We start from the raw sequence: 14,677 nt of genomic DNA, 5'->3' as shown, positions 1-14,677 counted from the left end.
AAATATTTTATTATCTTCTGAAATGATGAAGTATTTGTTTCATGGTAAAATACCCCCTATAGGAATTCACCACATGCTGGCCGGTTTTTTATTTAAAGTTCAAGTATCAGAAATCATTCCTTCTGCAATTGTTTTTCCTTGTGGCACTGATTTAAGACTCTTGTAACTTCTGTCCAGTTCATGGTTGTTTAACTAGGTAGATGTAACTGAGCTTACTAATAATGCTGAAATGAAACATCAGTTCTCAAATATTATGTGTTTTCCTTTTACAATATGATGCCAAATCTCATCATCTGATTAATTATGACTGATGCTATAAATGTTTTATATATAGCATATTTTTTGACTAAATAGGATATTTAACAATCATTGTGGTTTTATTTTAGGTTTTATTTATATTCACAATATTCTGTCAAATACAGGTACTCACAAAAGTGTCAATTTTACACAGAGTCTTTCAGCAATATTACTCTACTGTAATAAACACTGTAGTGTTTCAAATTTATGGGAAACCAACAGGGTTTTTTTTGTTATTTTTCTTCCTAGGGCCCCTATCTAAAAATCTAAATACCATTTAGATAAATCTAAATACCAGTGAAAGAAATTTACTTAATCTTTAAACCAGTGTTATGGTAGTGCTGCAGGGTCTAGATGAGCATTTTTGGTCTTGCAACTCTAATTAATTGATTGTCAGTTAACTCTAATTAGCTAACACTTTTTAAACTACTAGTATAGATAGGAAAAAACATTTCTTCTAAATAAAATGCAAATGTTTATGTTCTGGAACATATGTTTGTGGAATGTCTAAATTAGCATTTACAGAAATGTTAGCTAAATTGTGTTAATTAGCGAAGAGATACTTCATGGTAAGTAACAGGATGTGAAATCGGAGTACCAACAAGGTAGTTGTAGTTTTCACATGTCAGCTGCTTTGACTTCTCTAGGATTTTAATGTTAGTTGCCACATACTAACATGAGTTAACACATTTTTATTCCTAGTGATGACACGCTCACTGAGGTAGGGTGCTTATAACAGGCATGATAGGTAAAATGATGTGGGTTTTAGCTTGTATTGTATAACCCTACTTTACAATCCTAGTGAAGGCAAGGCAGTTGTACTTTTAAGCCTTGATAGCAAGTTGACGTAAGCTTGTTCCCCCTAGGATTTACTTTGACCACCTAACATGGTTTAAAACCACAACTGCTGTGCCTTCACTGGGATTATAATGTGGGTTAGTTAACAAGTTATCCTAATATCTTTTCTCCTAATTTAGACAAGGTGCCATGCATTTAAATTAAGTGATCAAACTTTCAAAAGTTCAGATGCAGTGGGGATTTGGGATTTAAAATAGTGTCCTGTATGAAATAGCCAAAATATTATTTGTAGTATAGCTTATTGAACACTAGATATTACAAAATACTTTTCTGCAACATGAGTTGTTTCTCACTGCAGCTAAAGGCATTGTTCAAGGAACTTTGTAAAGAGCTTCTTTTATGATTAAGAATGAATTTAGCAAAGCTTTTACGGAGCACAGAAAGTTTCAGCTTTTATTGTAGTGGTCTTTTAAAACTACAGGCAGTCCCCGACTTACGCGGATCCGACTTATGTCGGATCCGCACTTACGAACGGGGCTTTCTCGCCCCGGAGGTCGAGGTAGCGGATTGCTACCTGCGAGCTCCGGGGCGAGAAAGCCCCGTTCGTAAGCTGCTCCGGTGCCCCGGTCTGCTGGAGACCGTCTCCAGCAGACCAGGGGCACCGGGCGGGTTCCCGCGCTTCTGAGGCTTTGCCAGAGCAAAGCCTCAGAAGCGCGGGAACCGCCACTGCTGCCGCTTGAGTCCCGGTGCCTGTGGTCTGCTGGGGACGGTCCCCAGCAGACCACAGGCACCGGGACTGAAGCCACAGCCGCGGGGGGGGGGGGTCTCGCGCCTCTGAGACTTTGCCAGAGCAAAGCCTCAGAGGCGCGGCACCCCGCTGCCGCTGCTGCTCTGCTCCCCGTGTCCCTGGTCTGCTGGGGGGGGGCGCGGATAGTGTGCCCCCCCCAGCAGACCAGGCTTTTGTTTTGGACCCTGGAGCAGAGCAGCTGGGGCACTGCGGATTGGTCCTGCAGCACCTGCTCTGGGCACTACTGGACCAACCCAGCAGCATCCCAGCTGCTCTGCCCCAGGTCCTGATTCAGCCGCTGCTGGTCAGTTTCAGCAGTGGCTGAATCAGGACGCCTGGGGCAGAGCAGCTGGGGTGCGGCTGGGTTGGTCCAGTAGTGCCGAGGGGTGCTACTGGAGCAACCCAGCAGCACCCCAGTTGCTCTGCCCCAGGCGTCCCCAAGTCAGCCGCTGCTGAAACTGACCAGCGCTGACTACAGGAAGCCCGAGGCAGAGTTGCTCTGCCCCAGGCTTCCTGGAATCAGCGCTCATCAGTTTCAGCAGCAGCTGACTTGGGGAAGCTTGGGGTTCTTAAGTTGAAACTGTATGTAAGTCAGAACTGGCGGTCAGTTTCAGCAGCGGCTGAATCTGGGCGCCAGTTCCGACTTACATACAGATTCAACTTAAGAACAAACCTACAGTCCCTATCTTGTACGTAACCCGGGGACTGCCTGTATTTGCAGTCTTGTGGAAAGGAAATCAGACATTTAATTAATCCCAGAACAAATATGACTATCATTTCCTGTGTTTTTTTTTTTAAAGAGAGAGGACATGAAGACCAATACATTTTAATTAGTAAGTTGAATAACAATTTGAAAGTGTCACATGAGACATCATTTCATAGAGCAGGGGTGGCCAACCTGTTACAGGCAAAGAGCCAAAATAATGGTGGACCTAGCACAAAGCGCCGAGGAGGGAACCTAACTGCTGTGTTTGGTCAGGCAAAAAAAAGCCCCAGCCACCACGTTTTGTTGGGAGTGGGAGAGGGAAGGGGAAGAGGAAAGTTCTCTTTTACATGAAAACTTCGGTTTGGCTTTTTGGCCACGTCAGGCTCCCAGCGCCTTTTTGCTTCACCATGCCGGATGGCTCCTCTTCACCCAGTGAGCATAGTGGCCCTTTGTAGGGGCACAGGGGGGCTTTGCGAGCTACGGGGTACACTTCGCGAGCCACACTTTCTGCAGTGAAGAGCTGCGTGCTATTTCTAATACATTTCTGTTGCTCCAAATTAAGAAATGTGAGTTTCCAGTTGATCTCTAGGGAAAACTAGCTCATAAGTAGAATCTATGAAATGTGGCCTTTCTTTTTGTGTGTTTGCCTTATAGTCTCAGGAGTAAGGGCAACCAGAGGCTTCTTAGGCTTTTCTATCCCAGTACTAATTCTGTACCTGTAGCTGCAGCAGAGGACTGCCCCGTAAATATGAAATATTTTTATTCTTGCCTAACCTAACTATTATGGGAACATATGGACTAATTAATACCTTACCTTTTTTGTGGGGATGGGAACCAAGATTCGTATTTAACCTGGAGATAAGAGTGAAAGAAAAAACATAAAGCGCTAAATTCACAAAACTGTTTTAAAATGACCCCCATGAAGGAAACCTAGATTCTTGACATACTGTGCTTAATTCCCCATCTCCTGCTGTATTTTATGTACTGCGTGTCTATTTAATTTCCTTTTAGTCATATTGCAGACATATAATTGAGGGGATTGAAGAATAAAAAAGGTAGATTTGTTATGTTTTCTCACAAAATATTTGCAATCATTGGCACATCCCTTAGATCACCAGTTGAAGGGTCTGTGGTTTCTCCTAAGCAGGTTTTGAGATCCAGTCATTTATTGTATTATTTCTGTCCTCGATTTTTATGTTTTTATTTACTTCCATTGGTTATGACTAGATTGCAGCATGGAACTTTTCACACAACTTTGGAGATGAAGATTGCCTATTAAAGCATATTTTATCCAGAGTTTGTCAGTCTCTGGAAAACATAAGAGGTAGTGACGGTAAAGAATGGCTTTTTTAACATTTCAGAATTCTGTTGTGTTATATTAGCTGCTGTCTATATGCTTTGTTGTCCTCCTACCTGATATGTTTTATTAACTAAAATAAATCATTTGACTAAAACTAAAAGATTCTTGCAATGTTCAAAAAAGTATTAAATTTCATCCTGTAGAGAGTACTTGTATCTTCATTATAACAAACAAACAATTTACATCATGAGATTGCTGACACCTTATAACAGGGGTGGGCAAATTCCGGCCTGCAGGCCAGATCTGGTCTACAGGTTTAATCCCTCACAGGCTCCCACCATGTATTTACCTGCACTTTTGCAGGTATCAGGCAGCTCCTGTTGGATCGCCATTGGTGGCCAATGGGAGCGTTGGGAAGCTGTCCCAGTTCATGCTGCTTCCCACATCTCCCCTTCGCACAAAAAGGCAAATCTGAGCCAATGGGAGCTGCGAGGCTCCATGACCACAGACCCTTTAGGTAAACAAAGCAGCGCAAGCCCACTAGCAGCTTTCCCAAAGCAGGCTCATGGTCTACTTTGAGAAACACTTATCTACAGTTTAGGCTGCTTAACACTTTCCATTATAAAGACTTCGTTTTCAGTTGCATATAACTTTGTCAATTTTAACTATTTAGGTTAAAATGTTCCAACCTGGGTATTTGCTTCAGGATGATTAAAGTTTCAGCGGAACAGTTCAGCTTTTTCATAGAATAAGGCTGGGGGAAATACCGTATTTTCTGGCGTATAGGGCGACTGGGCGTATAAGACGACCCCCTATCTTTTTAATTAAAAGATAGGGTTTCATCCTATACCCCAGCGCCCCTCCGCCTCCTTTGCTCCCGGTGTCCCTGGTCTGCTGGAGATGGTCCCCAGCAGACCAGAGGCACCGGGAGCAAAGCCGCCAGGAGCGCCTGGGCTTCCCCCCCCCTCCCCCGCCGGAGCCCCTCCGCGGCTTTGAAAGCCTCGGGGGAAGCCGGCGGGGGGGCATCCCAGGCGCGGATGGGCTGCCCCCCCGCCGGAGCCCCTCCGTGGCTTTGAAAGCCTCGGGGGAAGCCGGCGGGGGGGGGGGGGCATCCCAGGCGCGCATGGGCTGCTCCCCCGCCGGAGCCCCTCCGCGGCTTTGAAAGCCTCGGGGGAAGCCGGCGGCGGGGCAGCCCATGCGCGCCTGGGATGTCCCCCCCCACTCCCGCCGGCTTCCCCCGAGTCTTTCAAAGCCGCGGAGGGGCTCCGGCGGCGGGGCATCCGGCGTACAAGACGACCCCCGATTTTTGGGGGATGTTTTTTAACTTCAGAGGTCGTCTTGTATGCCGGAATGTACGGTAACTTTGTTTACTCATATTTAAAAACTATAACTATTTTATTGGGATTCTCTAGTGTACTTCCATCCATCAAGATGGATCTTTTTTGATCCATAAAACATCGTACATGTTTAATAGAGGTGCATTAGAAGCTGACAGCATTATTCTTTAAAGATTCCATTTGAAATGAGCATGTTCTGTCCCCTCATAGTTCCTGTGTGCCAACTGGACTGAGCATGTACCATCCTCACATGATGACTAAACATACTCCATTCCAGACCTTCCAAGGATATGCAAGATCACCGTATATACTCGAGTATAAGTCGACCCGAATATAAGCCGAGGCACCTAATTTTACCACAAAGAACTGGGAAAAAGTATTGACTCGAGTATAAGCCTAGGGTAGGAAATGAGGCAGCTACTGGTAAATGTAAAAAATGAAGATAGATACCAATAAAATTACATGAATATTTATTTCAAATAAAAACAATAACCTAGCTCTGTAAGTGCAAAAGGGGGTCAACAAAAACAACATGGTATCAAAAATACCATAACTTTAAAAGTACAACAACCTTAGCTCAATCAGCAACCAAGCTAACACACAAGAGCTAAAATCCTTCAAAACTGGAGTTCTCCTCCTCATCATCTGTATGTCCAGGCCCCGTCCCTCCTTTTTGACCCCTCTTACTTCTCATAAGCCCCACTTCTTATAGAATCCACCCACTCCGTCCCCTGTATTCCACATATTGTGTAAGGAGTATACAGCTCAGCGTCATAAGTTGAGAGAGATTGTATATTAATTAATGATCATCTAATAGATCTCACTGGACAATAAACTTTACATGCAGGGTTTTACCTTTTAGGACAAATTCAGTGCAAGTGCTTAAGAATTCTTGGTAGGAGAAATAAATAAATAAATACCGGTAATGTTAAATATTAGAAGATCACAACACAGTCCTCAAAGTCCTCCCGCCAATCCAATGAGCCCCTGACGGGCCGCCTGCAAGAAAGCGCCCAGCACCAGCTCACGCGGCTAGACCCGGGGCGAGGCCGCTGGCTCCGAGCAGCACGTGCGGGCGCACCCGCAACCCAAGCGGCCGGCAGAGGCTCCGAGTGCCCCGCGCAGCGACGGCCCCCGACACATGGAGCCCAGCCCGCTCCTGGCAGCACCCCCCCGCCCCAAGTGCCTCGGTTACCGGGGCCGGAGCTCCGGGCTCACGCGGCTAGACCCGGCCGGCGGCAGAGACACGCTGAGCCCGCCCGCCTCAGTTCTCGAGATGCTGACTCGAGTATAAGCCGAGGGGGGCATTTTTCAGCGCACAAACTGTGCTGAAAAACTCGGCTTATACTCGAGTATATACGGTATCTCTTCAGTTTCCCCTGCCACTTGTTTGGGATGATTAGAGTTCCAGGAAGCTGTCTTGTCTATATTCTCAATTGCATCCTGTTAGTGTCTGTGCTGCATGAAGGAGGGGAAAAAAACTGCCTCAAATGCAAAAGGGCAAGGAGCAGAGTGAGGGTAAAGAAGGGTGCACAGGAGCTGAAGAGTAAAGGAACTAAAAGAAGAGGAGAGGATGGAGCAGAAGGCTTTATAACCAGTAGAGCACACTCCTCCCTAAATCCTGTAATTGAGCCTTGGATTTCAGCATTCTTCTCCTATCTAGCAAATAGCCCTGAATATATGGTTGTCTCCATCTCATGGAAGATAAATTGCTTAGAAATGTTAGCAGTTACTCAGTTACTTCAGCTGGTAGAAAGCATGCAAGCTACAGGTTACTTACACAACCTTAATTTGGCCCTCTTGTGTGCATGTATTAGAGAAGATTTAATTACATAAATGACCTACTGTTTTTTCCATAGTACCCCTGTTACAGGGTGGGCCATGCTCAGAGACTGACAAGGCTGAGTTGGTAGGAGCACTGCTTTGTTTGTTGCAGAAGCTGGGAAATGTGCAGTGAATGAGGCAGGGAATGGCAGGAAGGGAAAGAGGAAATGATCTTGTGGTGAAGGCAGCTGAATGCAGTCCCTGAGAATCCCTGTATATGCCAGAGTTCCCATATAACAAGTCATTTAGCCAGACTTTTCACAAGAGACCACAAACTGAATATTCCTTGTTTTCTGTCTGCCTAACTTGAGACACTAGCAACTTGATTTGCAAAAGCGCTAAGCACTCAACTGCCACAGATATTGTCAATGGGAGCTGTGCAATGTGTTTAAAAACAAGTATTCTAAAAAATCAGGCCATAATATGTCAAATTAGGCACTCAAAATAAGTGGGCACTTGACAGTTTTGGTCTTAAATTGTGTCTTTATTCCCCATCTGTAAATAGCGGATAATGCAACATCACATTAGAGGAGTGTTGTAAAGATAGATTAATTAATGTTTGTGAACTACTCGGATGCTATAGCGATGAGTGTCATACAAAATGAAGAAATTAAGTCTGTGATCAGTATCAGATTTCAGTGGTATGTAAATAAGTCCTGGGACCACGTTTTGAATGTTTAGGGTGAAAAGAATTATTGACTAGCGCTAAATTTTCAGTGGTTACATGTTTACATGTGGGAGCTGCCTCCCTCCTCCCTCACCTCCCTGCACTGCTGCCTATATATCAGAGGCCACAGTGTGGGATGTGGGGGGGCCATTAGTCAGGAGCCAGTGCTCATGGCAAATTAAGCCAGCACTGACTCCCACCTACCTCCCCTATGTGACCCTTCTCCTGCTGCCCAGAGTACACCATGCTGCCCCCCAGGCGGCCCTGAGAGCTGTCCAAAGTGCACTACATAGCAGTCCAGTGGTAATTTAAAGGGCCAGGGGCTCCTGCCACTGCAGCAGTAGTGGTGGGTGAGAGCCCAGACCCTTTTGAATCACTGGGCTCCCGTGCTGTCGGTGGGCATGGGCAGACTACTACTTTTGCTTCTCTGTGACAATGGTTTGCCTTTTTCCTGCCTTCCTACACGCACATGCACACAGCTCAGTTGCCTCTGACAATTACTGATATATGTTGTACCTATGTACACATTTGGAAAAACCCAAAACCATATCAGTAATACAAGCCCTTTTTGAGAATTAAATGGGGTGACCGGCTACTGCAGCCAAAGAAGGTGACATTGGGCATAGAGAGCTGAAACTTATTCTGAGATTTAAGATTAGATTAAGCATGGTAGAGTTAGGATTTATTGACAAGAAGGGAGACATTCAAAATGTGGGCATTCTGAAAAGTAAACATTTATTGTGATAAAACATTTAAAATTTTAATCAAAATCTTAGGAGAGCATGTCAGAACAAAAGTCAGAACTGTATGAAAAGGATAATTAGAAAGGTAACTAAGATATTGAATTTGAGGAACACTGGAATATTTAGCAAAGGAGCACATTAGCCTGTAGGAGAGAATAGAACAAAGAACAAAGCACTTAAGATGCTTGTAACAACAGTAGTCTTGATGGACTAGTGTGTTCTTATTCCAGAGAGATCTTATGTAATGTGCTTGTTCATTGTATTTGATGTTTATGATCTATTTAGAAAATGCAGCTCCTAGCACACACTTTATTTGTGATGAGTGATAAATCCAAAAAACTGCTCAAAGTGCTATTGAATTGTAGGTGCCCCAGGTGCCTTGGTGATGTGTCTTTTCAGCACTCTCACATATGACTCAGCCTGGACTCTTTAATGAACACCTAAGATCACACCTCAGACTCCCTGGCTTATTTTAGAATGAGTCAAAATTTCATTTAGCATGAGTGCTGGGATTCATATGAACTCTATCTTCTCCAATTAATGAGAACAAAAATGTTTTATCTGAAATATGTGTAATATCTGTTCCACCCCAACTCTTTGAGGTACCAAAGCTGAGCTCCCCAAATCTAGCAGAAAAGGACTATTATAACGTGTTTCTTTTTTTCTTTGAGATGGCTTCTTCATATTCCCCCTTATGGGATTTGACTCTGGCTTTGCAGAGTTTGACAACATTCTAGAAAGCCGTGATCAAGGAGTCAACTAAGCTGCTCCTTGAGCAACAAGCAGTTTAGACCTGAGGATATAAAAGGACCACACTTATCCACCTGCCCCAGTTCCTTCCTTACTGAGACCCCAAGATAAGTTGTCGATACAAGTACCTCTTCCCTCAGCTCCTAGAGTAATTTCAGAGCAGTTGATCCCAAACTCCATAGGTTTCCAGTGTAATACAATTAACTAGCTGGTTAGTGTTAGTTTACATTGGGTGCATATTTAGGATTTACTCTGGAAGTTGGGTCCATGGATCTTCTGATAACCATTGTTGAGACCTTGCTTTCAAGAATAGTGAATTTATGCCAAGATATTTCATACCCTTCTATGTTCTTAGAGGGGGATGTATCTACATACCATTTCTACTGCCTGGAAGAAACTCAGGGCTGCAGTGCAGCATATAAGGCTTTCATGCCTTTGCTAGGTAATAGAGATTCTGCATTGTATCATATCATATATACATGCCTGATTACTAGAAATGATACTGGATCTAATATCTTCACCTATCAACGGACGGAGCAAGCTAATTAATTGAGATGGTTGTGGCCACACTGTCCTATTATAATTTCAGCTTATAATGTTTGACACTATGAAAAGTTTTTTGTGGCCTGCTTCTCCCCCTCCCCCCATCAGAAAAAACATGGCAAACTCAAAAAGTGACCTGAGTGTGAACTCAGAGTGATATCCTGATTGTGAAAGCTGTGTGAATGAATGAGAGTATCTGTCATCTCATTTGAGTGTTAATATTGAGCTTAATGAAAATATTTAAATGTCAACATAGCTAACTATTTCACTGTTACTAAAATATGGGAGAAAGAAGGTTAAACATATTATGAAAATTTTTCACAGTCCTTGTGAGTGGTATTTCATTTTGGCATGGTGATATACTAGAACTTGAGGGAATATCACTACTTGTTTTTTCCAGTCTAACTACTGGAAAAGTCTAGTTTAAAAAGCTGAATGTGACGTGGATCAAGTCCATATTATAAAACTAGTGCTTTTCAAATCATGGCCTATGCAGGTGTTTGTATGCAGATAAAGCAGACTGAGTCAGTCACTGGACCACATTTGCATGTGAAGATGGTTGTATTCAGAGGAGTTGCTTTTGCATGATGAGAATAAATAGGAAGTTAAAAAATTGAAGTAGTTTCTAGTACATAGCTTCTTTTAAATATAATTAAATGAAAAAGAGCCCTTTATACAATAAAACTCCTTAACTAAATACATTCTTCTCATGAATGAAGTGCTTCCAACAGGCAGAATAAATATAATACATTCTTAATTTCTCTAACATATCAGTATAAACTGTACATAACCTGTCCTCTTAATAGGAATCATAATTAGCAAATATGCACAAGTAAGTTTCTGTTCTTACCAAATCCACAAATAGACTGTACATCATTTAATATTTCTCCTTTTTATAAGTATATAATATATATGTCTATTGGTCATACAGCCATATTGCCTTACACTGTAATCCCATCAAATCTCAGAGTCAGAAGGCTTGCATGGAATCAGTATTTGGAGGGAAGACCTGGAGTGCTGCAGGTAGTGATGGTGATAAGTTTGCAGGTTGGCACTGTTCCATCAGTTTCAGTGCTGAACCAACATCCCAGCATATTGTGTTGGCAAATGCTTCTGCAGATACCTTCTTTTGGATGAAGTGTAAGCAAAGGTCTATACTACTTGGTCATTAAAGAGTCTGTGTCACTTTTTGTTTGAAGGAGTGAGGTTCAGCGCCCGAGTCCTGACCATATTTCAAATCTGGTAATCGCATTCTGCCTGTAAATTTCTTTTGCAATTACTGTACAGCAGGTATTTTCTCCTTTGTGGTCTAAACTATTGTGTAATACTGTTGTGCATAGCTGTTGCCAAAAGAGATCTGCATTTCTTTGTTGGAATTAGTGTTCCTTAAGTATAATTGGGTAAAATACTTCAAAATCTTTTAAGCTGAAAGGAGCTATATATAGTTAAATATGCACCTATATATTTTTTAAATGTTGTTCTTCAAAAATCACTTATTTTGTTTTTAATAAGAAAATATTATGTTAGAAAAATCTTGCAATCTTTACAGCTGTGAAGCTTTGTGCAGCTTAGGTAAGTTTTTTAACTAAGCAAATTGCATTTCTCCATTGAACATTGGTAAAGCTGCTGCTCTACTGTATGAGATAAGGTGACATGCCCATTGAATTTCAGACAAAGGAAGAGCACACCATCACCCATCTCCAGTATGTTTCTTGGCCTGATCATGGAGTTCCTGATGACTCCAGAGACTTTTTGGAGTTTGTGACCTATATGAGGCCAAAGAGAGTGGAGAATGAGCCAGTCCTTGTTCATTGCAGGTATTTTAAATAAAAGTTCTGTTATATTGGATGCAGTCCTAGAGATATAATATTCCATCTGTCCTGTCTCAAAATAAAGGTGAAATCCTAAGGCTATAAGCCTATTAGTAAACATTCATCCAGTAGAGATAAAAGTTACAGTATTATATCTAAGAGGTTGGATTTCTTCACTATTCTCTTCATGGTTAAACTCCTTGGTTAAATTGTTCAATTATCTGACACTGATGTCTGTCATTCAATGTAGTAATCAACGTAATGCTTTTTAATAATCATATAATCACCTCAAAATTCTTTTTTGTGTATCCCTAAACTATAACCCATCTGTTCTAATTTTCACTTCTCAGTCTTAAGGTTCATTTTAAGAAAAATCCACAGATTAATATATCATTTTAAACTCATTATAATTTTAAAGTCATATACTAAAACTTTTGGTTTTAATTTTCTATACTTTTAATTTTATTCATGTAAAATTGCTGTTTTCTTGCAGTTGTATAAAGAAAATTTTGCTGCTGATGTCCTAAAAATATACATTGTTTTCTATTCTTAATTTTAAGAAATCTTAAATCTTAATTTTATTCCTAAAGGTATTTAGAGTGTTATAATGTTAAGTTATAATGTTAAGATATGTATTCAGTGCACAGGAAAAGCCTTATTAATTTTATTGTGTGTGGGGGGGGGTTCTCTTATATTTTGTAGTGCTGGAATAGGCCGCACTGGTGTACTGGTCACTATGGAAACAGCTATGTGCTTAATTGAGAAAAACCAACCTGTTTATCCACTGGATATTGTACGAAAAATGCGAGACCAGCGAGCTATGATGGTGCAAACATCAGTAAGTTAATGAGAGGGAGTCTGTTATGCATTGTGCATGCTCTGTGTTTCATGTGTCACCTAGAGAAACATAGGTTTTTCATATAAAGCTGATTTATTTGTTTGCATGATTTTCAGAGGTTTTTTTATTACATTAGCTGAACACTTAAATTTATCTTCTCAAGAAGGACATTCCTGCTTGAAAGTTGTGTACTTCAGTTGTTTGTAAATATTTACTTTTTTTTTGTACCTTGCCCTTTAAAGATTCGAGTTACAAAAATAGATGCAAGTAATAAACTAGAATGAACTTTGAGTCATATTTGTGTACATTTTATATAAGATATTATGTACGCTCATTTAAAATAGAATTTAATTTGTAGATTTCTTCCTTAACAGAGAACATTACAAAGAGCCTTCTGTGACTAGAAAAGAAAAGGAAGATCTACAGATGTGATTTAAAAATAAAAATGACTATATGGGAGAGTGTTAACTGCATGTGTGGTAAAGACATTCTATGCCAATGGGCGAGAGCTCTCCTATCAGCATAATAAAGCCATCTCCACCAGAGGCAGTAGCTCTGTCGGTGGAAAAGTTCTCTCATCAATATAGCACTGTTCACACTGGTGCTTATGGTGGTTTAACTTAAATCACATGGGGGTAGTTTTATTCACAATGCTAAGTGACATAAGTTATGCCAACATAAGATGTAGAATAGGCATAGCGTTCAGGAAAATTTGAATGGGGCAGTACCAATTTAAAAATTAAAAAAAACAAAACCTGGCCACCATTTCAGTTTTGAAGAGTCAAGGCCAGGAATCAGAAGGAGACTGAGGTTGGGGGAAGGGAGCAGGGAGAGAAAGCTGTAGATAACATAGGTGATAGGAACTAGTCTATGGAGAGTTTCAAAAATCAAGACACAGTTTTGAATGGGGTTTAGAAATGAATAGGTTGCAGTTGAAAATTGTGGAAGTGGAGGAGCGTGGGTCCCACTTTCTTGAACAAAGGGAATAGATTGATTAATGATGACAAGATCTGGATGTCAGTTGGAATGAGAATAATGTGCTTGTTTCCAAGGCACCAACTGTCTTCAACTAGAGTAAAGGGGTTTAAACCCACAAATGTAACAGATGAATTTGGCATCTTTTATCTCTTGGAACTTCAGAAGGCACGACATAAGAAATTCATGAGAGTTCTCATTCAAGCAAAGGAAAGGGAAAGCTAACTGAGAAAGAGTTGTTAACTCTATTTAGTAATGAATTAATGACGTTGAGGGCAGGCTGTGTGATTGACCAGTGTAATTATTCTATTGCATCCAAAAAACTGTGTTATAAGAATGTTAAAATTACAAAGGCAAGCCCTCAGGATTAAGTTTCTGTGCAACCTTAATTCTGCTCCTTTGGGCATATTCATTATGATAGTCTTCAATTACATAATTACATGCTATTTTTTCCATGGGGTGCCTGCCTCGTGCAGTGAACACTTGTTTTTATCCTTCTTATTTTGTACATAGTCTCAAGCCTAACTAATGGCATACCATCTAATCTTTGCTCTGAATACAAAATTACTAATTCCCCTTGGTGTATTTTTGTGGCACTCATCTGAGTGTTTCAGAAGCATTAATGTACTTATTTTCACAACACAGTTGTGAGATTAGGTGGTGGTGATAATAACATTTGGACAGAACAAGAACTAAAGCACAAAGAGATGAAAAGCCAAATTTGTTGTGTTCATTAAAATCACAAGTGCTTTCTCTCTCCCGAGGATTAAGTTTTATTTTTCCTTTCCTGAGGTAGGAAGGACATGCCCAAAACATTTCAAGTCAGTAAATCTAGTTTCCCTGACTGTGTCTTCAGCCTGGAGTCTTACAAGAAATTTAGGGCTAGATATATAAAAAAAGGAACTAGGTATGTAAATTCCACTTCAGGTGCTTGAATCCAAATCAGGACCCATTGAGTTTCATAAAGTCCCAATTTAGTTACTGCTAAACCGTAGGTGCCTAAAATTGCTTGGTGCCTAATTTTTTGGAGTGAAAGTGCCTTATGTCCATATGTTCCTGCCTCTGTGCATGCACGCTGCAGCACATCCAGACACCAAAGTTATAATGACATGTATAAATCAGGGGAAGACAGTTCTTTCACTTAGGGCCCAACGTGGTAAGTGTACTTAGAGCTGGCACCCTAATCAAGCTCATACAAAGCAGTTAACACATGAGGGGAGGGCAGGACATTGATCTTTCTTGTAACTTTTAGCTCAATGGTTAGAGTACTCCCCTGAGATGTGGAAGACCCTGGTTCATGT

The 14,677-nt window shown here is 41.3% G+C and overlaps 1 protein-coding gene across 5 annotated transcripts in view; it reads left to right on the top strand.

The window, feature by feature from the left end:
* The window catches only part of PTPN3 (protein tyrosine phosphatase non-receptor type 3), a 335,183-nt gene that overhangs the window by 309,256 nt on the left and 11,250 nt on the right, over positions 1-14,677 (top strand). For all 5 annotated transcript variants that reach the window (XM_006135940.4, XM_075921606.1, XM_075921609.1 and 2 more), the window contains 2 exons: positions 11,424-11,569; positions 12,266-12,401. In XM_006135940.4, the coding sequence (XP_006136002.1) occupies positions 11,424-11,569; positions 12,266-12,401 (282 nt within the window). The remainder of the gene's footprint in view (positions 1-11,423; positions 11,570-12,265; positions 12,402-14,677) is intronic.

The sequence above is a fragment of the Pelodiscus sinensis genome, chromosome 2, assembly GCF_049634645.1.
Source record: "Pelodiscus sinensis isolate JC-2024 chromosome 2, ASM4963464v1, whole genome shotgun sequence".
Lineage (NCBI taxonomy): Eukaryota > Metazoa > Chordata > Testudines > Trionychidae > Pelodiscus > Pelodiscus sinensis.
This window is presented reverse-complemented; position numbering and strand designations above follow the sequence as displayed.